Source organism: Dromaius novaehollandiae, chromosome 14 (assembly GCF_036370855.1).
Source record: "Dromaius novaehollandiae isolate bDroNov1 chromosome 14, bDroNov1.hap1, whole genome shotgun sequence".
Taxonomy (NCBI): Eukaryota; Metazoa; Chordata; class Aves; order Casuariiformes; family Dromaiidae; genus Dromaius; species Dromaius novaehollandiae.
Window position 1 is genome coordinate 811248 of NC_088111.1, and position 27694 is coordinate 838941.

The 27694-nt window shown below is 55.8% G+C and overlaps 1 protein-coding gene across 1 annotated transcript; it reads left to right on the forward strand.

Moving 5' to 3' along the window:
• Positions 1–2353: 2353 nt before the first annotated feature.
• Positions 2354–16132, forward strand: SCNN1G (sodium channel epithelial 1 subunit gamma). Its single transcript, XM_064519983.1, has 13 exons — positions 2354–2458; positions 3267–3597; positions 4659–4953; positions 5438–5631; positions 6610–6713; positions 7165–7328; positions 10281–10379; positions 11608–11725; positions 12252–12330; positions 12414–12471; positions 13024–13085; positions 13287–13362; positions 13805–16132. Exons 1-13 carry the CDS (start codon positions 2428–2430, stop codon positions 14192–14194), a joined length of 2001 nt encoding a protein of 666 aa, XP_064376053.1. The 5' UTR covers positions 2354–2427; the 3' UTR covers positions 14195–16132.
• The last annotated feature ends 11562 nt before the right edge of the window (positions 16133–27694 follow it).

The following is a 27694-nucleotide window of genomic DNA, read 5'->3' on the forward strand; positions in this document are numbered from 1 at the left end:
TCACGTGCCCGCCGCGAGGCCGCGCCCGCCATGCCGCTGCCTGGCGACGGCCGCCGCAGCGCCGCCGCCATTGGCCGCCGCGCGCCGCCGCCATCTTTAGTGCTGGCGGGCGGCGGCGGCGGGGCCGGGCGCCGCCGCGAGGGGAGGGCGCGGGAGCCGCGCGCGCTGCGCCGGCGCGGACGCCGCGGCCCGCCCGGCCCGCCCCCCCGCCCCGCCCGGTGGGCACCGGCGGCCGCCCCTCGCAGCCCCCCGGCCCCCAGCGGCCGCGGCCCCTCATGTTCCCCCCAGGGCACCAGCTGCCATGGTCCCTCATGTCCCCCTCAGTCACCAGCGGCCCCTCGCAACCCCCTCAGTCACCAGTGGCCATGGTCCCTCATGTTCCCCCTCAGTCACCAGTGGCCATGGTCCCTCATGCCCCCCTCAGTCACCAGCAGCCGTGGGCCCTCACGTTCCCCTTGGTCACCAGTGGCCATGGTCCCTCACGTTCCCCTTGGTCACCAGTGGCTGTGGTTCCTCACATTCCCCTTCAGTCGCCAGTGGCCATGGTCCCTCACAACCCCCTGTCACCAGCGGCCGTGGTCCCTCATGTCCCCCCCAGGGCAGCAGCAGCCGTGGTCCCCCATGTCCCCCTCAGTCCCCAGCGGCCGTGGTTCCCCACTTCCCCCTCCAGTCACCAGTGGCCATGCTCCATCATAACTCTGCTCAGTCACTTACAGCCGTGGTCCCCGCACAACCCCTCAGGGACGGTGTTCCCGTCAGCTGGGACAGATGGCTCTCACGGGCTGTCACCTCTGACCGTGCTCGTTCCGACAAAGCGTCCCCGTGCACCTCCGCCCCAGAGCTGCCGCGCGTGTCACCGCTGTCCAGCCTGCCACCGGCTGCTGCGGCGTCACCCGTGGCGGTACTCCATCGCTGGCTAATGTCACACCAGTCTGGCAACACCAGCAGATGACAAAAATGATGGGTAGGAAGCGACTTTACTGTCATGAGATAAATTAAGAATAAAACCATGAGAAACAATGCTAATAGCCCACATTTACCTTGAATTACGGTGTGGGAACCCCCCTCTTCCAATCCCAGCCAGTACCACAAGCTTTTGTATTGTACATCTGATGTCGAACACCCACGAAACAAACTCACGGATGGGCCTGGTTCTTGCCTCAACTTGAGCTGTGCTGTGTTCTCTGCTAATGCTGCCTGCAGGCGCCCGCCGTTGTGCTCCCTGCAGCCCTCTCCACCCTCCCGTCACAGTCTTCCTCTCTCTAGTCTTCTGTCCCACCCAGGCTCTCCTCCTGCCCCCCCGTTTCATGGCCTCATCTCGGCATTTTGTGCAGACGCGCAGCCAAGTCTCAGAGCAGGGCTGAGGGGACAACGGTGGCTTCAACCCACGGACGCCTCCTAGTCCAGGGAGGTGACAGAGGCCCACTGCCACACACAGCGGGGAAGGCGTCCCCTCCGAGGTACCTGCGAGCTGAGCAGAAGAGCTGGAGCTCAAACGCCCACCTGCACCAAGACCCCCGACACCTCACAGAGCCGCCTGGACAGCCGCACGGAGACCTCCAACAGCCGCATGGAGACCTCCAACAGCCTCATGGAGACCCCCAACAGCTGCGCAAAGCTCCCTGGACAGCCGCCCGGAGCCCCCTGACAGCCGCATGGAGACCTCCAACAGCCTCATGGAGACCCCCAACACTGCCCAGAGCCCCCTGAGAGCCGCCCGGAGCCCCCTGACAGCCACGAGGAGACCCCCAACACTGCCTGGAGACCCCCGACAGCCGCACGGAGACCTCCAACAGCCCCACAGAGACCCCAACAGCGCACAGAGACCCCAACAGCTGCTCAAAGCTCCCTGGACAGCCGCCCGGAGCCCCCTGACAGCCGCCTGGAGCCCCCTGACAGCTGCACGGAGACCTCCAACAGCCTCATGGAGTCCCCCAGCACTGCTCGGAGCCCCCTGACAGCTGCACGGAGACCCCTGACAGCCACGAGGAGACCCTCAACACTGCACAGAGACCCCTGACAGCTGCCCAGAGCCCCCTGACAGCCACAAGGAGATCCCCCAACCCTGCCCGGAGCCCCCGACAGCCGCACGGAGACCTCCAACAGCCACACGGAGACTCCCAGCACCACACGGAGCCCCCCGGACAGCCGCCCGGAGCCCCCCGCCAGCCTCAAGGAGCCCCCCAACACCGCCCGGGGACCCCCGGACAGACGCCCAGAGCCCCCTCCGACGCCGCCGGGGCCGGGGCCGGGGCCGGCCGGCTGGCGGCGCTGCGCCCCCGCGGAGCGGAGCGGCGGCGGGGCCTGGCCGGGCCGGGCCGGGCCGGGGCGGGCCAGGCCGGGCCGGGGGGAGGCGGGCGGCGGGGTAGGCGCCGGGGCGGCCGCCGGCCGCGCCATCGGCGGCAGCGCGGGGGCCGGGAGCGCAGCATGGCGCCGTCGGGCGCGGCGGGCGGCCGAGGTGAGGCGGGCGGGGGGAGCGGCGCGGCGCGGCGCGGGGGCCGGGGCGGCGCACGGCTCGGGGGGCCCCGGCCCGTCGGCTCCTGCGGAGCTGGGTCCGCCGCAGCCGCGGGCTCACCTGGAAGATGCGGTTCCACCTGGAAAATGCCGTTTCCCGGCTTTTAAAATCGCTGGGAACGGGCGCATCTTGCTGGGCTCGCGGGATTGGGCTGCTCTGCGGCTGCCCGGGGCTGCGGCGCGAGGGAAAGCGACTTAGCGCCGAGCCCGTCCCGTCGGTGCGGGAGCCGTGCAGCCTGTCACAGGCACGGCGCAGTGACAGCGTCTGGCTGTAAAGTGCTCAGAAACACGGCAGAGCAGTCTCAGGGAGCTGACGGCGGGAGCGGAGGCGACGCTGCCCTGCGGTGCCCGGGCGGCTCGGTCCCCCACGTTTCCCGGCTGCAGGCTGCCCATCACCCAGGTCTCGCACCTGCAGCCCCGCACCCCCAGCCCCAGCCCAGAAACGTCATCTGGGAGGTGCTGGGCTGGACATCGCGCTGTGTGTCACTAGAGGAGTGATCGCGAGCGTGGAAGTCCCACTTAATATCCCTCACATTCATCACAGACTCGTTTGGCCACGCCGAGCTCCTGCTTGCAGGGTTGTCCCCACGGGTGTTGGCCTGACCAGGCCGCCCGCCGCTGTGCCAACACAGGCACTGGGGAGATCGGCACGCGGCAGTTGCCTGCTCCGCGTGGGCCTGTCTCCGCTCTGCCTCCTCCAGCGACGTGGCCAGCGGTTGCCAGCGGCTCTCAGGCGCCTTGTCTCTCCCCAGCTGCAGCCTGCGCCATGGCTCCTGGGAAGAAGATCACAGCCAAGATTAAGAAGACTTTGCCAGTGACAGGCCCCCAAGCTCCAACGCTCAGTGAGCTGATGAACTGGTACTGCCTGAATACCAACACGCACGGCTGTCGGCGCATCGTGGTGTCCAGGGGACGCTTGCGCAGGCTCATCTGGATTCTGCTAACTCTGAGCGCTGTTGGACTGATCCTGTGGCAGTGTGCTGAGCTCCTCATGAACTATTACAGCGCTTCGGTGTCCGTCACGGTCCAGTTCCAGAAGCTGCCCTTCCCTGCCGTCACGATTTGCAACATCAACCCCTACAAGTAAGACGTGGATCCCGGGAGGTTTGCCCGTTCCGGCAAGCCTGCTTCGTGCAGAGGGGAGAGCGCCAGAAATGGGCACGCTTTCAGGAGCCCATGCCGGCAGTTCTCATCTAAATTCATCTTCTCTTAATTGTCCTAGCACCAGACCTCTTCAGCGGGCTTTTGTTGCTGCTCTGCAGTGCTGCTCGTTAGCAGTCTTTCCTTACTGTTAGTTTTCCCTCTACAGCACTTTGAATAATGTACCTACCTCTGCGCTAATGCTCTTCAGGCACTTGTGGATTATAATCACATCCTTCGCTTACTGCCTGCTAGGTCTATTTAGCTTTCAGCCCAAGGTAGACCCTGATCATTTCTGTGGTTCTCTTTAATTTCTCCTTTTTTTCCCAGGACTAGAGTTTCAAGGATTATAAACAATGCCCGTCTCCTGAAGAATGCAAAGGGGACACCTGTCACCTCTTTTTTTCTTTTCTTATAGGGTGCTTTGACATTAACCTTCAACAATTAAGCTGTTTTTTCCTGCCTAATTACACTTTACATTGATGTCTATTCTGCTGTCAGCTGTCCATCTCAGTCCCTCCAGGCATTTCAGCTCTCTGGGTCCCTCTTGTCTCTAGGAATCTGCATCTGAGATTGTATTGCCACAGATGTAGCAGTCATATTTTCCCACTTGAGTTCTTTTACATTTCCTGTCCATCTCTTTGATCTCTCTTGTGTTTTACAATTCTTCTCCTTGCGGTAATACTTTGGAATATGCACTGCATCCTTGAGCTCACTAACAAAACCTTCAAGGAGTTTGGGAGTCTGAGCACTTTCTCTGTAGCTCAGTCTATTTTGCTTATGATGGTCCTTTCTCTGAGCTCTCTCAGTGGACATAACATGCCTGCCCACACTGATTTACATTCCTATAATACTAAGAAAGAAAGCATTTGACGGTCAGTCTGTGACAAAAAAAAATCTGTCCTGGGTGATTAGTTTTACAGTGCATTGGACAAAATACTGCGATTAAGTGGTTAGATGAAATGAATGGCACACAGTTTTTTATCACATTTTCTCTCATGCAGGTACAGTGCAATGAAAGACTATTTATCTGAATTGGACAAAGAGACAAAAAATGCTTTGGAGACTTTCTATGGGTTTTCAGAGGGCAAATCCAAGGTGCGTCGTTCAGTTGGTGACGAGAACACCACAGGGAGCGAATTCTTCGAGCAGATCGCACTGCTGAAATTTGAAGACTTCTCTAAGACAGTTACTGACCTTCGCAGTGGCCAGAAGAGGAAAACTGAGGGCAGCGTCTTTCACAAAGATTCATCCATAGTAAACTCCGGGGATTCAAATGATATCATCGGCTTTCAGCTGGTAAGTGTCACTCTTCCTTGGCCAGCAAGTTCCTCGTGGGGGCACGGGATGGGTGCTTTGGGGTGGTGTCACACACACCGGGGCACGGGATGGGTGCTTTGGGGTGGTGTCACACACACCGGCTTTCTTGCTTGCGTAGGTGGCATTAGAGTGAATAAAACTCCATCTGCTCTTCTGTCCATTCTGCCGTGCGTCCGTGGCTGCCTGCGGATTCATCTGCAGCTCTCCAGAAGAGAAATGCCTTCCTGAAGTCTAGCCAGAATAGACTTAGTGCCACCCGTGACCCTTCCTTTGAGCCTCAACCATTTGACCCTGACATTTAGCCCTGAATGAAGGGTCCTTGGTACCCCTTTGTCCCCGTGCCGCCACAGTAACTTCATGCTTGATTATTACTGGGGAAAAGAAACTATATCACACATACTCTACAGAACACATCATTTCTTTTCATCTGAAAAGAATGCTTTTTCCTTTTCGTCGTTACTAGTGCGATGCAAACAACAGCAGCGAGTGTGCCCTTTATACATTCAGTTCTGGTGTTAATGCTATCCAAGAATGGTACAAGCTGCATTACATGAACATCATGGCACAAATTCCCTTGGAGACTAAAGAAAAATTGAGTTATTCTGCTGACGACCTTCTGCTGACATGTTTCTTTGACGGCCTATCTTGTGACAAAAGGTCAGTGCACAGAAAATACCTGCTAGTTTAACAGCTTGTTTCTAGATATACAGTATGTAGGAACTGAGCATTTGCTATTTGCTGAATTCCAGCAAGGACCGCTTCCATTTTTAAATGAAAATAAACATTCAAAGCTTCATGCCGTTTAATTATGTTCTTTAATCTCATTTGTCTTAGTGTTGCACTGTCCACATTTCAGAGAAATCCCCATTTTCTTGACAGAGTGAGATCTACCTGCTTGTGATTTTGGCAGTGCAATTCCACGTGTCCTGGTAGCAGGAGAATCATTCCATAATACTGGGGTTGACAGCAGAGTTCCTCCGTGCAGTTGTGGGCATAAAATTGCACTTTTACATTGGTTTAGCAACTTCCCAACTGTCGTGTGCAAAGCAAACTGCACTGTAACTCACAGCTTAGCAGGTATAGCTGAATCTTTACTGAAAGCATTTTGCTTGTGTCTGTAATACGGCAAATGCATCACAAATTTTCTTGGGATAAAGACTTTTGCTTGGATGGGAGGGGTGGTTCACAGGTAAGACATAAATGGGCTTAAATCATCAGGGTGTTTCCTCAACCTCCCCTAAATGACAGTGGCTAAGACAGTTCTTCTGAAAAAATTAGGATTCATTTTCCTTTAGACACTTGGGAGTTGAATAAAAGAGGACTCTGTCCCCACCACCACGACTTCTCTGTTAGTTTTGTAAGTCTGCTTCCCCCACCCTCTGCGTCCCCATTCCCACATGAAATACTTCTAAACTTTTCATTTCCTGATGCTATTAAAACAGGTCATATTTCCACCTAGTTTTAAGATATTAAGAAAAAAACCCACACTTTTCAGCAAATAAAGCGCCTGCCAAAAAGAAAAAAAATCCAATCCTGCTAAGTCTCTGCCAACAAAAATTATCCAATTCCACTAAGTCTCTGCCGCAGACAGTTAAAACTGCAGAGGGCAATGTAACAATATTTGATTTCTTTTAGGCACTTCACTCGTTTCCATCATCCGCTGTATGGTAATTGCTATACCTTCAACAGTGGAGAAAATGGGACAGTCCTGAGCACCTCCACGGGAGGCAGCGAGTACGGTAAGGAAGCTCGGTTTGTAGAGGAACTATTAGATAACAAGCGGTTCAGCGAACTGGATCCTGCTGGAGAGTGATTGATGTGTTGGCTCTAGATGTATGATCTGATTGGGGAAATGCTTGTTTGAACTAGTGCAAATTATTGCCAGAGAATACAAAGATAATATCATTGCATCACTAATGTTTTCCCTCTGAAATCACTGCTTCCCAGTTATATAACACTTAAAAATAAGTTTCAGCTACATTCAGCTATGTTTATTATTTGTTGTACTAGGGTCTGCAGAGGGACTTTACCTGCTGCAGCTGTCTCAGTTTAGCATTGCAAAGACATCACTTGGTTGTTACAGTTCTTCTTAAGGCTAGATAGTATTAAGTAAACTGTGCTGCCCCCCCACACACACTAGAAAAAATGGCTCTGGTATAACTCTGCTCCTGCCATGTCTCTGTTCTTCAGGACTGCAGGTTGTCCTGTATATAGATGAAGCAGACTACAACCCTTTCCTGGTGACGTCCTCAGGGGCCAAAATCATGGTCCATGACCAAAATGAATATCCCTTCATCGAAGACATCGGCACAGAAATCGAGCCAGCAGCAGCAACCTCCATAGGGATGCACTTTGTGAGTGACAGCAATCTTGTTTCAAGGTGCACAGCACCATTTGCATGAAACAGATGTAAATATGGTCTGTATGGTGTATGAACATTAGCCAGGACTTGGAAAAGCATCTAATACCTCACACTTGTACATCTGAAGTACCTCGAGGAAAATCCTGTGGTAGCCCTTTCTGGACTGTTTTCCCTTGCCGTGGGGCTGTTGGAAAACCAGGTCTTTAAAAACCAAAGAGCTACTGAGGATTTTGTTTCTTCTCCCTTTTCTCCTACCCCTTGGCTTTCCTGAGGGGGTTTTTGTTTTTCACAGCAAAATCTGCAACCGCGGAGGTGCTGTGAAATGCCCTGTTTCGCTTTTGCAGTGTGCGGATGTGTTTGCATCCCCCACACATTCTCAGATCAGAAGAGAAGAGATCAGACTGTCGGTAACTCATATTAGAGTCAGATCTGTAGGGACGACTAAAGCACAACCCGCCTAACTCTTCTGTAGGTCTCATTCTGTTTGCTTTCTCACTGTCCTGGCTGTAAGGAAAACCGTGTGGGCAGGAGCTCTCTGCCCTCGCCAGCTCAGCGAAGTGACCTGCCACTGCTGTCAGCAAGGGTGGGAAGGGCTGCAGTGTGGTGCTCCAAATATCCCCAATTAGTGTAGCGCAGACAAGGCATTTGACCCAAGGGGCCTCTTTTCTTGTGGAGAAGTGAAAGCAGTGCCATCAGGCAAGGCAGACTTTCCCCTTTCATCTGGATGGGCTGTTAAGTGAGCAATTCAGTTTTGCCATTTCTTTACTGATGGTTGGATCAGATGCATCAGCTAACTTGCTTATCTCTCCTGGCTGGGTGTGCCAGGTCTAGATAGTCCATGCATTAGAAAAGGCATTAGAAGCAGGGCTGACAGCTTTAAATGTGCAAACAGCTAAATATCTTCCATCTGTCTGAAAAACTGTAGCACCAACTGCTGGGTCTAACAGCAGGGATAAATGCTACCTGACAAACAAAAAGTGAATAAAAGATATCAGAACAAAAAAGGCAGAGAGGAGACAAAGTCTCACAGAAGTGTATTTCTTTTATAGCTATTATACCATACAGCAGAAAGTCACTGCAGATAGAGTCTCAATATTTAATATTTTCTTGGCAGGGTAGATTTGAACCATTGCATACAATACAAAAAACCAAGACTGAATATATCTTGGTAGCTATGTTTAAGAGATTTGGCATGACTGCATCTTAACATATCAACTGAAATAGAAGCTGGACTCAATTTCTGGACCCAAAGCAAAAACCTGCATGTTGGTGATCACTGCATTGCCACTAAAGGAAGACTCTTAGAGGACTTAGCAGGGAGAGTGGTGCTTGTCAGGACAGGGCTACACAACCAAGAGTCTCGGTCGGTCCCTGTACCTGCATCCAAATACGTGAAGGAAGCACAGTGGACTTGTGCCACACACAATGCACACAGTAGGCCTGAATACAGCAATTCCTGTTTTTCAAATGCAAGCATCAGTGTTTAGGTTATTGCTCCTGTATTTCTGCTGTGTACTAGGACTCCCTCCCCACTCCAAAAATATTCCGAGATGTCTGGAATGCAAACAAGGCATTACTTGGTAGGAGTTTCAGTGCTTTAGTTAAATATTTAGTTTGGAAATTATTTCAGTACCTGAATGAACAAGTATGCTTTTGCAGGAGCATATGCCATGGCAAAAAATTCTATACAAAGGATCTGTTTTCTGCCAGAAGATATAGCAGTAGGCTCTCTGAGGCAGGTATCCCAGCATTAGATTGTCCACAGAAGTTAAAAGAATAACAAAAACTGGTTTCATTCAGTTTTCAGAAGTTCCTCCATCTCTAATGTTAATATCATGTATTTCTGTGTTTCCTCCAAAGAGCGATTTGAGCATCTTTCTAAAAGAACTGACTTGCACCATACATGCAATAGCCTTCTATCGCAGAAGCCATGATTATAAAGCCTTAGCATTTCTACAGTGCCGTAGATGTTTAGTGCTTTGCAGATAAAAATGGTAATGCTTGCTATCAGGTTTGACCCCTGTAGCCTGTAGGTCTGTAGTTACCATCCTAAACGTATGCAAGCATTTATCAGGTTCCTGCTAAATATATCCTTTGCAGGATCAGCCACTAATTTAAACTCTGTGTAGAAAGAAAGTATAGTTTCAGGCCACTCTTTTTGTTTTAAAGGGGGCAAATTCTGCAGAAAGATAATAAGAGTTTGGGCTGAATGGGGCAAGGCAACTCGTAGGAAGCAGGCAGCGCAAACCGAATCAGGCCTTGTGTGTCGGGGAGCTCCCAGCGCCGGCCTCCGCAGACCTTACGTGCACAGCTCTCGGCATTTCAGAACTCTTTTCTCCGAGCGGAGATTGCAGAACCGGAAAAGCTGTTAGTATTCAAAGGAGAGGAAGGGTCAAAGCAGTTCATGGAAAAAGTCCTGGAGGAGATACAAACATTTTATTTAGAGTGATTTTAGAGAGGTGCTGTTGAGCACTAGTGAAGCCTGAAGTGCTGTTTTATCCACAGAACAGGAGCAGCCAGTACAACAGCTCAGAACAGTGCAGGTCTTCACAGCAAAAAAACCACCAGATTGTTTCCCACAGGGTGAATGATGCATGGTCACTAGGACTTTGCAATGAGAGAAAGCATACATATGAATTACCCTGCTTTAAAAAAAATCCTCACTATTACGATTATACAGTCTCAACACCCCTGCAGAGGTTTTCAGCAAAGACAGCAGATAATCCAGCTACAGCAGTGTTTGGGGAAATGGACACTAAACCAAAAAAGACCTCTTGTTTTGACAAGTGATTGACAAATCATTTGAGATGGCAAAAGGTAAAGATACAGTTCAAACCTGCTCCATCACTTACAGTTTTGGAATTGTAATGAACTGCCATACTGTTAAATCCTTTGGTTCCTCTGTGATATCCCAAACCAAGATTTGTTCTTTTCTGATTCTCAGACTCAGTCTCGCAAGCTCAGCAAACCCTACAGTGACTGCACAGAGACGGGTGCTGACATACCAGTGGAAAATCTCTATAACAAGAGCTACTCACTCCAGGTAAATCTCTGTTGCATTTGTTTTTTTTCAGTCACTTGAAAACTACCTTCCTGAAAAACTTTACAATAGTCTGTAGTTCAAGATCTGAGACTGTCAACAGGCCAGGCATAGGGACACTGTTTTTAATCACTGATGCAAAATACCACAGCACTTTTTAAAATCCAAGTTTTGTTCTTAAGTGGTTGATGTTTGAAGTTCCCTTAGGCACTTTGGTAGATAAAGAGAGAACATGAGCTCATTAGGCAATTTTCAAGCAATGTGAGACTGGAAAATATTGGCCAAGTAAATGTTGCAGCGTAGTAACCCTTGAAGCCAGAAATTGTGACCTTTAGGACTCCAAGAATAACAGATACCATCTAATCAGTATCCAGATAGCAGGATGTTTACAGAGTAAGTTTCCACTAATTTTGCATGGTTTCTGTAATTGGGTCCTCTTGGAGAGTGTCAGTTGTTCTGGCACCCTCCGTTTGAAGAACCGTGGTTATACTAGCTGCTGCCTTCTCTAAATCCTGTACCTAGGTGGATTTTTATTTTATGGGGTATTATGAATGAAATCTGCTGTGATGTAGTGCCAGGTAAGATCACACGGACATTATCCCAGGTTTTTAATAAAACTATTTCACTGAAGCTCAGGGTTCAGGAGGGCTGGGACTGAGAACAAAAGACTTGGCTACTGGAAAATTCCAGAATAAAAGTTTAGTTCCTGTTTGTTCCAACTGATTGATTAATCATTTTAGCACAAAACATCAAGTCCACTGCCCTGTTAATCCTAACAATTCCCAGTCTCCAAACATGCACCACCAAAATTAGTTGAACCTGTGAGCATTTTCACTGGTGAGTCACTTCCCCGCACCTAGCTGTTGATTCGAGGATTAGGAGTACCTTTTCCTTGGCCATAGGAAGAACGACTGCAGCATTGAAGCTTTTGAGGATTGGAGGAAATGGGGAGCACTCACAGAAGCCCCCACTCAGAAGGGGTTGCATTTTTATTTCTCACATTACAGTCTTTGCCTTCCATGGCACTTTCTGCCTGTATTTGTTTACATTTCAGGCAACGGAGCCTGAAGTCCTGGGGGAAAGAGTTTTTCATCTCCTTGCTCCTAGTAGTAAAGAGAATGTTTTTAGGTGAATGGGAGTCTGGAGCTTGGAGCTCCAGAAACGACTGGGGAGGCAGAATGCAGCCATATGTGTTTCTGGGATGCCCAGCTCTTGGTTTATCTCCCTCCAGATTTGCCTGCACTCCTGTTTCCAGAAGGCCATGGTAGACTCCTGCGGCTGTGCCCAGTATGCGCAGCCCTTACCTGCTGGGGCAGAGTACTGCAACTACAAGAAAAACCCCAACTGGAGTAAGTTCCCAGTGATTCAAACACCTCCCACATCGCGCTTCCTTCAGTCAGCAAACGCCCTGCTGCCAGCCGCGTCCCCTCGCAGCACCGTCCCCAGGCGGCACGAACCGGGCTGTCGTCACGTTGTCACCTCAGGTGCACTACTGACCAGAAGGAGAGGGGGATCTGCCTTAGCTCACCCGATGCCTCACATCACGGAGCCTGGAAACTGCCTTTCCCCTTTAAATCAGCTTGTCCCGGGTAGCTTTTCTGTGCGCTTGTTACGTGTGCACATCACAGAAGCGCTGAGTTGAGGACTTGGCTGTGTGAGGCAATCCTGCGTGCGTACAGCGAGTGACAACCACTACCCAGAGGATTTTGCAATATTCATAGGGGAAATGTTGTTATTCCCATCGCATGGGTGAAAGCTAAGGCCTGGGGCACACAGGCCGCCTGCATCCCAGCAGCCCCACTCCAGCACAGGCAGCAGCAGATCATTGCTTCTCCTTCTGGCTTCTCAAACACACGCCTTGTTCTCTCGTTGCAGTGTACTGCTACTACAGACTGCACGAGAAATTCGTGAAGGAGCAGTTGGGCTGTCAGCAAATTTGCAAAGATGCCTGCAGGTAAGTCCTGCCCAACACTGGAAAGAAAATGCTGCGCGTGCAGGAGTTCATGCTCACAGCTAACAACCTGCCTTTCTCTCCAGCTTCAAGGAATGGGCCCTCACCACCAGCATCGCCCAGTGGCCGTCTACGGCGTCGGAGGTCAGTTCCCGGTTTTGCTCAGGCTGACATCGCCCAGGCTGGGTGCGGGGAGTATTCCCGCCTGCCTCCCCTCGTGGCCCTCAGCCCGGGAGACTGTCAGACCCGTTCTGCCTTTGCTGGAGGTGCTGCCGCCCTGCTGCTTTCTCCTCGCGGGGACCCTCAGCGGCCTGGCGGAAGCAGCTCTCGCTGGTGAGGTGCAGGCTGCTGAGCCAGAGCAGCAAGGCACTACGGAGGCGCTGGCTAAGTCCAGAGATTCAGTGCAGAAGCAGGGGGTCCCTGCTGTGCTTGTTAGCACCTCTCTGATGCTCCTCTCAGAGAGTCAGTCTGTCGTGTGAGAAGCCTCCAGCTCCGGGGTTCCCCCAAATGAGTTCATCATCTAAACTAAAATTTGGCTCGTGGGCTGGGAGATCCTCTCGGGGACAGCTGCCCGTCACATGCATTTCATTCTGGAGCCAAACCTGGTCTAAATAGGTATCAAGTGTGACCTCCATTTCCAGGGAATTTCTACACAAGCGCTCACAGGTATAATATTATTTTCTTTAACTTTTCCAGGACTGGATGCTTCGAGTTCTCTCTTGGGACAAAGGGCAGAAAATCAACAAGAAGTTAAACAAGTAAGTTTCCATTTCTGTATTTCTAGCCTGCACCTCAAGCTCAGATATAATCTCAGCAGCCCTAATGATGGCAATTGGGGGAAAAGCTCCCTTAGAGCGGCCCAGCCCTACTGGTCCAACTGGTTATTTGCATAGTTTTTCAGTATGTTTCATGTTATTGTTTTACTAAACCTTCAAACTGCCTTCTGCTTCCCTTCTCAGAACGGACCTAGTAAATCTCATGGTGTTTTATGAAGACCTGAATGAGAGATTCATTTCAGAGAATCCTACCAACACAGTAAGTAAATGCAGCGATTCTTATGTGCTCAGGACCAGGAAAATGTGCCTCTTCCTCTTTGACAGGCTGGAAATTTTCGTGTGGCCACAGAAGTGGTCCCATCCAGGCAGAGGCAAGAAACCATCCACAGATGATGCACCCTGGGGCTTCCAGTCCTGCCCTTTGCAGTCTTTTATCCAGAGCAGCTTTTCCAACTATTTAGTCCCAAGTCATGTGGGTAGCCTGCAGGCTGCCTGGAATAAACATAGAATTAGCTCCCTGCTGAAGCAGAGCAGAGCACGAGAGGACGATGGAAACAGCAGAGGAAGGGCCCGCGGTATTCTGCAGCGCTTCCCTCGCAGCCCCGGCTTAGTGAAGCCAGCCAGCCCACAGTAACAGCAATACGCGGATACGTGCTGGGCTCCCAAAGGAGCCGATAACCTTGTGCTCCCTTCTCTTCCAGATTGTCACTCTTCTTTCCAACTTTGGAGGCCAGCTGGGCCTTTGGATGAGCTGCTCAGTTGTTTGTGTCATTGAGATCGTGGAAGTTTTCTTCATTGATTCGTTTTCCATCGTAATGCGGCGGCGATGGCAAAAGACAAAGAAATGGTGGAACGACAGAAAAAGAGAACAGGTGGGGAAGCCATCTCAGGCCAGCGATCTGGAGAGACAAGGCCATGATAACCCTGTGTGCATCGACGAGGACCTGCCCACCTTCAACACTGCCCTTCGCTTACCGCTGCCCCGGGAGAACCACCTGCCCAGGACTCCCCCACCCAATTACAGCACTTTGCGGCTAGAGACTGCGTTCACGGAACAGCTACCTGACACACTAGATGTTACGCAACACTGATGCATTGTTTATCCACTCATTCAGATGCCAAAATAAGAAGTAGATGCTGGACCCGCGTGTCCAGGGGTGAAGGGCACGCACCGAAGCAAGCACTGAAGGGTTGTTGGGTCAGACCCTTATTCAGGGATTGAACTTGCGGTCAAAACTTCTCTAAGCAAAGCTCAGACACAAAAGCCGAAGGCTCAGAGACATTAGGAACTTCAAACAACATCAATTCTCAAGTTAATTATTGCAGGAGATGGCTGGAGCAGGATGTGGCACTGAGCTGGGCTGTCTTGCCAGGCAGAGGCATACATTAGCAACAGACTGCACACACCCCATTGTATGTGGGCAGGAATTACTCCACAGCAGAAGATTGATGCCACATTGACTATTAATGCTAATTGCTCTCTGCTGTGTGGCTTGACTTGTGGGAAAAACCCAGGGCTTTCAGGAATGCAGCATGACATTTGTAGGAAGGGGAAAGACAGAGCTTTGGGAAGAGCGTGAAATGGATGAAAGAGAAGCTCTCGGTTTGAATTTAGATTAGTGATCTGATTCCAGAGTGGTGTGAGGAGCTCTTTAGTCTGTGATGAAAAGTTAGGATGGTAATAGATTTGCGTGTAGAGTAAGTTATTACACAGCTTGAGTAAAAGAACCTAAGTCATCCCAAAATGGTAATTTGAAAGTGCACAAAATCTAATTTGGAGCACAATAATGAACTGCATCCTCTGCAAGCTTGTTTCATTTAACATTGCTCAAGCCAGCCACTAAATATATCCTCAGAGTAGCTCATTAAGCAGCACGTGGCCTTGGACACTTGACTTCCCAGAAGCCTCAAACAGAGATGAATTCTCATCTTCCCACTCAATCCCCAGGCGAGGACTTTCTTCCCGCAGCCTCCCGGTTCATCAGCCCTCACGCTTGTTCCTGTTCCGGCAGCAGCCCCTGGCTGCGCACCGGCAGCACCGCGGGGCCCGCGGAGGAGGCAGAGCCACATCCACGCCAGGGCCACCGCAGTCACTGGAGCCGCGCTGGGCTCCTCGCACAGCCCCTGAAGGAAGGAGGATGTATCTGCTCCACCTGTGTGTTGTTAAGCTTGGTGACGCTGCCCTGGTCCGCACCGGTGTCGACACCCGTATCCTGCCGCCCGTGCACAGAGCTGTGCTAATTCCACCAAGCCGGACCCTCCCTGCGCTGCAACCACAGACAAAAGCCAGTCATTGGGTTTGCGTGCCTGTCATTAAAGGTGGCTGCTTTTGCCCATCCTTAGCATGGAGGCGAGCCCTTGTCACTGGAATTTCCTGCCTTGCATCCATGAACAAGAGCACTCAGGGTCCAGTTCTGCAACCTCCCAGCCAAGCAGCAGAAGTGCCAGCTGGGTGCAAGGGCAGCAGGTCTGAAGGCAAAGCAAAGCTGTAGTTTATCTTCCTAAAACTGTAGTTTACCTTCCACCAGGCTCGTGTCCCTGCTCAAGTTTGCTGCGCTGCTGCCCAGCAGTTGTGCAGTACCACAGCTCGCGTGGCAAAGGGCGTACGTGTCCAGCGCCGCGGCACACAGCGGGGATCGCCTGCAGTGCACGGCTGCAGACGCGCTTGTGTCACGCCAGCCGCCTCGCTCAGGCACCCACAGCCTCAGCGGCAGAATCCCTCCCGAACGCCAAATCCTCCTCGCAGCTCTTCCCCGCCACAGCCTGTTCCTAGCTGACGAGAGCGCACCGTACAGCTGCTGAGGACGGCAGCCCACTCCGGGTTAGCTGCTTAGGGCTTTCGTGGAACGTGTGTGGATGTTTGTGTGTGTGCATGAGCATGTGTAACAGTCTCTTGCTTTCTCTCTATAAACTTATTTTACATAGAACAGTGAGAATCAAGAAAGGTTCTTTATGTGCAATAAAATATATTTTAAATGGATTATTTAAATAGATGATAAACTGAAAAATAAAGATATATTTTTGAATAACTGCTTCTTCCTTTGTCTAAATCAGCAACGCATGGGTTACTTCCACGCAGGCATCCCAAGACATTCTGAAACTTGCCTGTGCCCTCCGCAGGGCCGAGCAGCCAGGCCCAGCGCCCCAGGGCTCCAATGCAGAAATAGGGCTTTTTCTGCAGAGTCCGGCTAGTCCCAGCTCGGGAGCGGGCCGTGCTGGCTCCGTCTCCAAGCAGCAGTGCCTCGTAGCAAGAAACAGTGCGATAACGGTGCCCTGAGCACCGGACAGGACGGCAAGTGCCGCAGCCCGTGCGGCTCAGCTCGAGCAGCCTGTGCCCGCGCCGCGTGCCCGCCGGTGCTGCCTGCGCACCCGGAGCTGCTGCCCAGCACGGCCTTTCCCCGCCGCCTTGCTGCTTGGGCAGGTTCACACGCGATGCCCCTCCAGGCCCCGGCGAGGGCAGAGCGGGCTGGCTGTGCCGGCAGCAACCTCGGAAGACCTCCAACGCCGTTTCCCAGAACGCGGCTCGGGGCGTTGGGATGGGGGTCCGGACGACACCAGGCAGCTCACCCGCAGCAGCAGCTCCTCAGGGTCACATCCAACATCCAGCAGAGACGTGCAACGCCCCTGCGCGTGAGCTGTGGGATGAACGAGCCTGCGAGGCCGAGGCGTGGAGGAGAGCTCAGTTTAAATAACCTTCCAGGCAATGCCCAAACAAGTACTTGGCACGAAGACATCATGTTTCCCCAAATCAAAGCTCTTCCCTGCCAACGCAGCCCAAGGAATCGGGGTCGCACCAGGCCGACGCTTCTGACCGCGCGGGCTGTTGAGGCGGGTGCCTGCGCTCCAGCCATGGCGAGGAGCCGCGATCTGACCTTTAGGGAAACCCGCTGGATAAACACTTGCGCTTTCTTTTACACTACACAGCCTGGGCTCAGGGCTGATTTAAAGTAAGTCATTCCGCTTCCACGGGCACGGCAGCCCATGGCCACGCGGTGCCGGCTCTCCGAGACGACACCCGGCACGCCGCTGGCCCGGACCGGCTGGCCGGAGCTGACAGCACGGGCGGTGCCTGGGGAAAATGCCGCTGGGAAACCGGCATTAGCCAGAAAGCTCCCCGGCAGCAGCAAGGTAACTGCAAATGCTGGAACGTCGGGTGTCCGCGGGCAGCTTCCCTGGTGGACGGTCCTTTGGAGACCGAGAGAAAGGAGAAGGCGGCTCATACTGCCTCAAAGCCCCTCGCTAACGGGTGACAGCGAAGTGCTCAGAGCAAACAGCCACCCGCCTCCATCGCCTCTACAACCAGTACAGCATCAGCTAATGCTGCTCACACTCTATTTGCCCCATTTGCAACAGTGGCCAACTTGACGTAGAGAAAAATGCCGGCATAGTCAAAGAAAGCCACGATCACAGGCATGGACTGTCATGATTACAGCAGTGGTGGAAACTAGAGCAAATTTCTGAGCTAGATAGTGTTGCTCCTTCCCTTCCAGTTTGTTGCTCCTTTATGTGGGACCTGGTTCGGCCCAGTAATACCTAACAAATGAATTTCTTCCAGATGCAGATAGTTGTTACGGACCTTTTTTTGGCTCTAACTTTCACGAACTGCAGCCTCTTATGGACACTGAAACAAAGAAAAATTGAGCTGGAAAAAAAGCAAGTACCCATATTGCGAAGTGGGACATAACACAGTTCCTCTGCTCCTCATCGCGACTGCTCTGTGCAGCACAGCAGTGGACAGAGCCAGAGCGCAGTTTGCTGAGCAAGATGCAACTTACTTTGTGGAGGGAAGTATCGAGGAAGGGACGCACTGTCTAAGCTTGCTGCTAAGGCAGCTTAGTGCAGTGTCTTCCACAGCACCGACACTGCTCACGCACGGACTCGTTTCATTCTCAGGCTGCCCAAGTCATCTGGCCTCTCTCCAAGCAGCCCTCTGTCATCCAGCACCGAGAGGTGAACTAAATCAACAGCTACTGATTGTGCAACCAGTTACCCCAGAAGGAAAATCCCGTGCCCGTGCCTCGGACATCTCCCTGCGCCCCACGTCCCCGCGGAGCCCGTCCGCCCCAAGGCACCCGCGAAGGCACCAGCAGCGGGGGCAGCCGGAGGGGGGGCCGGGCCCGTGCAAGGCTGCAGCCCGCGGCGGGCGCTGCGCGGGGCGAGGAGCCGCGGAGGGGAGGACGGGGCGGAGGGCGGGTGCCGGGCGGCGTGGGAGGACAAGCCGCTGCCTGGCCCGCGTCCCGCAGCCGCCACGGCGCCCGGCCGCACGGCTCGACGCGTTCTTGCAAGCTCTGGTTCTGGCGCAGTTGCGTCACTCCGTTTTCAAGAAACATTTATCAGGGAAGATGTACGAGGGCCCTTCCTGGGCTGCTGGCACTGAACCGCCGAAAGAGGCGTCCGATTCTGCCCGCTTACACAGCCGGTTTCACAACAAAACCTATGCCAAATTGGAACAGAAAATCTCCATTGCTGCCTCCTGGTCGCCTGCCAGAGGTGCACGCAGCGATCGAGGGTTTGCTTTCCGAAAGCTGCACCTCACTAGCACCGAAAGCGCCGCGCGGGACCGGCGAGACCCCGGCCGGGGCTGCGCGCGAGCAGGGACCGCGGCCGGCACCGCGTCGGGATGCCCCAGCACAGCTCACTCCGAAAGGCTTCCCAAAGCAAAGCAAAAGCCTGTTGCATCCAATTAAGCAATGCCAGTCCTGCAAGAAATCAGGTTTACTGCCTGGACAAACTTTATCCTTGCTACCTGCAATTCTAATCAGTAAAAATATAACCTGATTGAGTGCAAGGTTACTGAAAGAGGACGCTCCCCTGCAGTGTTCCTCCAAAGTCTCTCCCGCTGGTGACACGTGTCCTGCTTGATAGTTTTTATCATGAACAATCATCTAAAATTCTTTTTAAAAGCGCAGCTTTTCTAGTGCTGATTTCCTCCTTTCCTTCCCAGGAAAGGCGCAGCGCCTTTCGCCTTTGCACGAACAACCCTGACGGGGCAGAAAGCCACAGGGCAGCTTCGGAAACGGATTACTTGAAATCCTGAATTCGTTATTGGACTCCTGAGTCATCCCAAGTACCAGCAAGTTACCTGGAACCGTGAGAGATCCAGGCCTGGCACATGCTAAACATCATAAATTCAAGGCGTCTGAGAAACTCAGCTCCAGGTTTATGGGAACAGCGCGCAGTAAAATTTGTGATTCAGCGGCATTGCCGCCTCCTTCGGTCCGGCCGCTTCTCGGCAGGGTCACGCGAGTACCGCAGCCCCGGCCCCAGGAAAAAAGCGGTTCCAGAAAACTCCCGAAGAGCCGCGGGCGGCCGGGCAGCCCCGGCACGGGCTCGGGAGGGGGGAGCCGCTGCTGCTGCCCTGCGCTGAGCCGGGGTCTCACCGCCCCCCGGGTCGGCACGCGGCTCGGCCGAGGGGCATGGCTGGCGGGGGGAGGAGGGCGGGGAGGAGGAGGAGGAGGAGGAGGAGGAAGCCGGGGCGCCGCGTGGCCCAGCCTGCAGAGGGGTCCCTGCAGCCCCCGAAACCACGCGGAGCCGCACGGCCGGGCAGGAGGAGCGGCAGGGCACCCGCCTCGGCCCCGGGCGCGGAGCTGCCGGACGTGTCCAAACGGGCCAAGCGCAGGCGAGCTGCAGCGGCGGCTCGGCGGGGCTGGCGCTCGGCAAGCCTGAACCCGTCTCCCCAAGCAAAGGAGACGCAGCAGACGAACCTCGCCGCACGCTTACGCAGCGGCCAACGGCAAGCGTTTGCTAAGGCGGAGAAAGTTGCGGATAAGAGCAGAGCTGCCGGAGCTGGAGGCAGGAAAAGGCGCGTTGTGCAGAGACGCTGCCCCGGCCGGCAGGGATGCGCTGGCGGCTCCCAGGAGGGCGATGCCCAGGGAGAAGCACAAGGTTCAGAAACACTTGCATCCCGCCGGCCCCGCTCCGTCCTGCCGGCCCAGCCAGCCCGAGGCGTGCAGAACAGGAGAAACGGGCGGTTTGTGACTTAGCGGTCATGCTCTCCGGTTTGGGAAAGTGTCCGGCAGAAAGCAGGCGATATCCAGGACCAGTTTTGTCTCAGTTAATACACAGCTGCCCCAAAACAGCCTTCAGGGCACAGAAAGGCTTTTCCCAGGCGGAAGATGAGACCCCAGTTTATCCTGCATCTGGCCAGCGAGCTCGGCTGGGAAAAACGGGGCATCCGAGGCCCCGATCAACCAGGATGAAAGCAGGATGCGATGATGGACCATGCGCCAAAAGGTGCTTGGAAAAAACGAAGCTACAAGACACAGCGTGGCCCCCCCTGCTCTCAGCCGGACGAGGTGCCGCGGCCGCGCCGGGATGCCGGCAGCGCGGTGGATGGCGGCCGCCAGAGCCAGCCCGGCTGGGCGACCGCGGCATCCCGCCGTGCCGGGGGGACCGCCCGGAGCTGCTCCGCAGAGGCGGCCGCGTGCCCCGGCAGCGCCCACGGGGCAACGGCAGCCGGTGCCTTCCCCTTCCACACGCGCGACATTGCAGCGGCCCACAGACGGGAGTCAAACGCCTCGCTGAGGCAGACGGGGCCGGGCGGCGGTAGCTCCAGCACCTGCCCGTGGAAAACCCTTCCCGGCTCTACTGTGCCTCGGAGCGAGGAGCGGCTCCGGGGCGCCTCGGCGGGATGCCTGCAGCAGCCGGACATTTGAGCCTTGCTCCTTCATCCCCAGGGAAAGCTAAGCCAGCCCCGGTGGGCAGCCTAAGCAGGGATTCTCCTTTGGACACGGATCGCGGCGCGGCTGCAGCTCTGCCGCCCGCACGGAGCTCCCGACGCGCCCGGAGCAGCCCCAGCGACGCGGCCCTGGGTGCCAACCCACGGGGCTGCCGGGGCCCCCGCGCCCCCCGCACAGCGTCGCACCGCGGGGTTTAGGTGTCGTTCCCCAGAGCTCACATTGAGCTGCCCCCGCGGGAACGTGCCTGTGCGCTTCGCGTTGCTGGGGCAAAGGACTGGACTTTGGAGTTTTTTACTCCCCTTCCGCCCCCGCGAGCCAGGTCGCAGTCAAAGCCCCCAGGTGCAAGAAGAAAAGCGGTGCTTCCTCACCACCAGCGACGACAACCGCCACCAGAGCCCAGCAAGCTGCTGGTAACGCAGCAAATAGGCATTTCAGACGCACAGAAGTAACCGCCCTCTGCTCGGAGACGGGGCCACGAAGCCCCGGCACGGCCGCGCCGGCGCAGCATCCCGCTCCGGGTCCCATCGCGGCAGGGGCGGCCGCGGCGCTGCCCCCCACGCGGACGTGCCCGGCCTCGCGTCCCGCCGAGCGAGCCCCGGGACGGCGGCACGGCCGGACCACGCACCAGCGCCCCGCCGAGCCCCCAGCCGTGCGCCGGCCGCGTTGGGGGCCTCCGCGGAGGAAACAGGATGGACAAGTTTTCCCCAGGGACGAGATCCGGCCGATGTGCTGGCGGTCGGATGCTCTGGGGCTCACGTACCTGGATGCGGCAGCTGTCACTGTGCTTAATGAAGGCTTCTCTTAATAGTTAGCCTTCCTGACCCTGCTGACCATGAAACGGAGGTCACCACGCGGGAAGTACTTAACAAGAGCACGGACACGTATTGGACAAACCATGGATGATGCCAAACGCCCAACAGTTTGGGGGCAGATAGGTACAAATTCGCAGTTATTGCACAAAGCTGCTGCCTCAGGCTGGAAGTTGCGCTCCCATCTCAAGAGACGCCACGGTGGGGAACCGCACGTGGACCACGGCCGGTGCTGGGCAAGGTCCCCGCTCGCAGCCGCCGCACACGGCGCTTGGCCGCAGTGGTTTACACCAGTTTGCAGGAGGATGGCTGAAAAGCCGGAGCACCCGGAGCAAACACGCTCCGGCTGCGGCGATGCGAGAGGTTTCGGGCGAGCAGGACCGAGACCTCAAATAACCGCAGCAGCAGCCACCGCCGGGGAGGGACGCGCTCCGACGGGGCTCCGCACCGACCCCGACGCAGGCATCTCCCTGCCAGCGGGGCAGGCCGGGGAGGGGTGAAGTCACCGCCGCCTCCTCGCCCCGGCACGCACAGGTCCCCACCGCCTCCGCGGGTGTCACGCACCCAGAAACGCCGCCGAACGGGGTTTTACTGTCCTGCAGGCTTGGCGGTCATGGGGCTACTTCATGTCTGAGCACATCTAGCTCGTCCCAGAAAGCTATTTTCCCTTGGATTCATTGCTCCCAGAGTCAAAATCATTTTTTCTCCATTTTCTGATGAGTCTCCTGCTACCTCACATGTTTTGCTGCGAAGGCTCTTTCTCCATCTGCCTCCCCTCTTCCCAGCAGCAAAGCCTTTTCCTACGGCCACCGCGGGGGACAGTGGGGGACAGCGGGGCGCGAGGCACCCGACGCCTTCGAGGAAAGCGGGAGCTTCTCACCGCTCCCCCAGCCAGGGAAGGGGCTGCCGGTCGCGGGTGCCCCTGCACGGGGCGGGGCGCCGACCCGGCTTGGTTCCCTTTCCCCGCCACGAAACGCTCTGTGCTAACGCAGCAGGTCGCGGTGCTCGCTGCGTCCTTGCTTTCCGCCCGTGACGGCATCTCCCCGCTCCTGCCTGCTCTTTCCCTTCGGTGAGCAAGGAGATGGTGCAAGTCAGATTGCTGCCACTCGGGACCTGCTTTCGCGGGCGGCTTCGCCCTGCGCTTCCGAGCGGAGCCAGCAGCCGCGGCACGCACAGCGGCACCCAGCCGTGGAGGAAAGACAAGCTCGGGCGGGGAGAAGAGCGGCTGGGGCAGGCGTTTCTCTCTCGTGCTGGGATCAGCTCTGCCCCAGGCTCCTACCGCCGCTTCCACGCACAGAGCGCGTCCTTACACGGCAACGGCACTTGCGTTTTGCATTCAACTAATCGACTCACCCTGAGCTAGCGAAGTGCAATTGAACCGCGTCAGAGCGGGCGGCAGCCACCCGATACCCTTGGGCCCCACGAAGCGGGAAGTCTCTGCAAACCCGCTGCCCCGGCAGCCTCCGGCCGAGGCCCCGGGAAGGAGCTGGGGGAAGCGCAGCAACGCGCGGCAGCGGGGCCGGGCGCCCGCTGGGACCGCGGCCGGGGGGGCTGCACGCGGGACGCCGGGGCCGGCCGTGGGGCGCGTGGGCGCGCGCGGGCCCAGTGCCACCACCGGCAGCACCGCCGCCCCGGAGCACCGCGGAATGCCGCGCGGCCGGTTCCTTGCACAAGAGCCCGGAGCCGCTCACGCGTCCCGTCCCGTCCCAGCTCGTGCTGAGCTCACGCCTCGGCGCCCGGGGCCGGCCCGCGCCTCCCTCCCGCCCCGCTCGCACGGCCCCGGCTGCAGACCGCGCAGCGCGTCGGCTCGGGGCCGCGTGGCTCTGCCCTGCCTCGTGCCACGGCCCGTGCCGCGGTGCGCCCTCGGCCTCGTGCTCCCGCCTCCGGTTCCCGTCCAGGGCAGCCGGCTGGGAAGCTCCGGCCCCGGAAAAACAACTCTTCCCGTGCTGCCGGGCGCTCGGGCAGAGCCCTGACCCGCAGCAGCGCCGCATCCCAAGCGTCCCAAGACCGCACTCTCCTCCAACAACGCTGCTGCGAGGCAGCGCTTCCGAAACGGGCACCGCTCAGCGCCGGAGGAACCGGCCCACGTGGGAAGCGATGGACGTGCATGGGGGGAACATAAGGCTGCAGCTTAATTTCATCACCCGTCTGCCTCCCTTTTGCTTGTTTGAAATCAAAACTCCAGAATTTCCAAACCAGCTGAACAAACTGAACCCTATGCAGCATGCCGTACACGATCCCTATCCACAGCCCTGTACAGCACGCCGATACGTGATCACTTCTCTCTCTCCTTCTACTTGTTTGTTTTTCCCGAGCACAGTCCCAGAGGTGGAAGAGCATATGTAGTCACTGTATGCGCTCAGCAGAAATCAAAACTAGGCCATAGCCCCAGCGGAAGACACAGTCATCGCAGAGCGTGGCTAAACCCAGTTGCTAGTCAGAGTCACCATGAATCATACTGTTTTCATAATGCTATATTGCTATGGTATCTTCCTCTGTTATATTTTAAGACCTTCTCACCCAAGTTTACATAATCAATCCTGAAAGGTACAACATGTTCATGTTCTTGAGATAACCAGAGGTAATCAGCCCTCAGCCTTGTGCTTGTTATAAAAATTCATCCGTCACAAAATATTTTACATCCCCCCCCAGGCATGGGAAAAGACCAATAAAGTACCGGCCTGCGGGAGCTCCGCAAAGCTCCTTCCCCGGCGGCGACGCAGCGCTGGCTCCTTCCCGGCGGCACCCGGGCGCCCTGCGCGCCCGTCACCCCGCGCCAGCAGCATCACGGACCGCGCGAAGGAGCTCCAGTAGCATCAACGGGTCATTTTCTCCAGGAAACTTTTATGGCAGAAAAAGCAAATTAGTGAAACTAATTCCCCGACACGTTAATTAGCTGCAGAGAGGGTCTGTGACAAGTCCCACCTGCAACAAATCACTGCCTGAGCGCTGAGCCGACAACGCTGCTGTGCCCAGCAGCGGGTTTGCTTTAAAGCACAGCCGGAGCGATGGGAGCTCGGATAAAGGTTTGGGCATCGCTAACGCTCGGGCTGCAGCCAGGTGCAGCCGAGACAGATTTCACCCCTTGTCTCTCGTGCAAATTAAGCAGTGCAGCTCGCGGCCGTGGCGAGCAGCCCCGCGCCGGGAGGGCGTTTTACAGCACGGAGCGGGCCGGTCGCTGACCGCAGCCCCCGCGGCCAAGGCAGCGAGCAGCCGGGGCAGGAGCAGCTTCTGGCCCCGGAGCCGCCAGCCCCGGGCCCGGCCCCGGCGGGACCACTTCCCCCATCTCTTGTGTTGCTCGTAAAACAAAACCAGCGCTGGTTTTACTGCCTGATCTTTGTAATGCAAACACAGGCTAGTTAAAAGGTTTTATATGCAGTGATTACTAGTGTAACTTGGCTGGTTAGGCGATCAGTATCATTTGACTGCGGTTTTACTGCTCACAACTAAATTGCCATAGATATTATTTTGTTTAGTGACAGCATGTTTCTAAAAGTGTTCCTGATAAACCAAGCAATTAAAGTGCTGAACTGGCCTGTTTTCATCCTACCTAGAAACAGGAGATGCCTGATTTCTCCGCATAGTGCAGAACACGAGAAACGCTGCTGCTGCCCAGGTTGCGGCACTTAATCATAAATACCGGGTGAATAATGGTGATACGGAACAGCGTATTCCTTCCCTGTTTCTGCGCGCAGGACAGTCCCCTGTCAACACCAGAGCTGTCCAACTGGAAGTCGGGCTGGAGAAGTGACTAATACTCAGCACGCACGTCCCGCGGCGCCTGGCAAAGGGCGAGCGGATTAGCCACGAGCCCAGGCCCCCCGCGCCCGGCGCCAGCCATCGGCAGGGCTGCCGGAGGGGAAGAGCCGCCGGGGCCGCGCCGGGGCCGGAGGGTCGGTCAGGACGGGCGGAAAGCAAGCGGTGCAACGGCAGCACCCTCTCCCTGCCCCGCCGGGACCTCCGCACATACTCCTTAACTTGGCATCTCCTCCATTTCGCCAGATAAATTCAGGACCAGCTGATATTTTAGATGCGCTGCAGGTTAGACTGGCCATGAAGCCACTTCTGTGCTAATTTCTCCCGAGTATCTGATTTCTCAGCTGTATTTAACCACCGTCAATAGTGCACCACGCTAGCACAACACCCGGCCGCAGGAACACAATGCGCCGGGTGTAGGAGAGATTTTCCTAGTGCTTTTCAGCTGTATTTTTGACAGGAGGTTTTTGCTTATGAAATAAACTTTCTCATCGAGTGAGAGATACAACGCAAAGTCAAACCCGACTCAAGGTCACGCAGCCTCGCTGGCTCCTCAGCTGATTTTCAGACTGCTGAACAAATGCAGCCTGCTCTATTTTGAGTATTAAAGCTGCCAGCGCTGTTAGCGGACATTGTTCTCCGGAGAAATAAGCGGCAATAGAAGGGCAATTATCCTGACAGCACCGAGGCTGGAAAGTGGCCGAGTCCTGGCGTTCACTTCGGAACCTGTTCGCTCTCGACTCCCTTGAAAATACTGCTTCAACACAATCCCGCATTCCGTTTCTGACATAATGGCAGGAGGTACGCTGGTGCAATTTAAAAATAAAAATCCCTTTTGTTCACAAACAACCAAACACGGGGACATTCGGGAAAGTCTGAACGAGTCCTGATTGAACAAGAAACTGCGATTGCTTCTCATAGCAAGAGGCGATCGTTACGTTTTACAATACTCAGCTGTTGTGCAGTGATTTGTATTTCCAGGGTGATTTATACGTGTTTACTGTTTTGCTCCAGGTTTTACCTCTAAATCATATTTGTACAGGACCGCTGGGCTCCGGGATCGCATCCCGCGGCACGGCGTGCACCCGCCCTGATGTGGGAAAACTCAGAAAACCGGCACGAGGGGTAGGTGCGTCTCTCCAGCACCCCCAAAGGATTGAAATGTGATCAGCAGGAAACTGCGCAACACACGTAAGACTCAGATTAAGCCGTAAAACGCAAAGCCGCACGCCAGGCACCGCGGAAAGCACGGACGAGCAGGCTGCGGCGGGCTGGCGAGGCCACGCGGCCGCTCGCACGGCACCCGCAAAGGCAAACACAGGAGCTGCTCATCCATTCAGTGGTTCTTCTTCTGGCTTTCCAAAATGTCCCTTGGTTTTGGTGTCGTGTCGTGGACGCCGAGCTCGTTCAGCCCAGCGTGAGAGCGTCGCCCGTCAGCGCCGCCGGGCCGGCTCCTCGCCTTCTGTTTAAGCATCAACATTTTCTGCCGTCTGCACTAAAAGAGCGGTGGTATACAAAACACGCGCGCGGAAACCGTGCCCAGCAGCGGTCTTGCGGGTAAACACAGCTGCTCAAGGAGGCTTTTTCATGTGTTTCCTTAGAAAAAAAGATTATAAAATCTTTTTTAAAAGTATTAGAAAACTTTAACCCGTGTCAAAGTCCCGTTTCTAATAGTTCCAGGAGTGATGGTTGGCAGAAGTGAATTCAAAGGGAACTGGATGAACTACGGGCCAAAATTCAAGCCCAGACAGCAGCGCGGTGATGCCCCGTGCCTGGGACCCGCACACGCCGCCCGGGGCAGCGACGGCCGGGAGCCTCCGTGGCGGCGGGACGGTCCCTGCCTGCTCGTCCCCGCTGGGGGAAGGGGAGCAGGGAAGGCGCCAGCTCCCAGGGGAACGGGCCCTGCCACGGCGTCGCCGGGCGGCCAGCGGCGAGAGGGGCCGCGGGGCGAGAGCGGGGCCGCGGGAGGCGGCGGAGGCCGGTGAGGCGGGGGGAAACCGGGGCGCGGGGCTGCGCACGGGGGAGTCCCAGAGGCGCAGCCGGGAGCCGCGGAGGGCAACGGCAGAGGCCGGGCCGCCAGCGGGCGGGGGGAGCCCGGACTTGGGGGCAGCCCGGCCTTGGGGACCGGCCCGGCCGCTTCCCCGGCCGTCGGGGCCCGGAGCCGCGCCGGCACCGCGCAGCGCCCCGGTCCCGGCTGCCCCGCGGGGCAGCGGCGGCGGCGGGGGGGGGGGGGGCAGGAGGGGGGCGCGGAGGGGGAGCCGGGGCGGGCGCGGGAGCTCCGCGGGGCAGAGGCAGCACCGCGCCCGCCGGCCGGGCGGCTCCGGCCTCCGGGCTCCGGGCTCCGGGC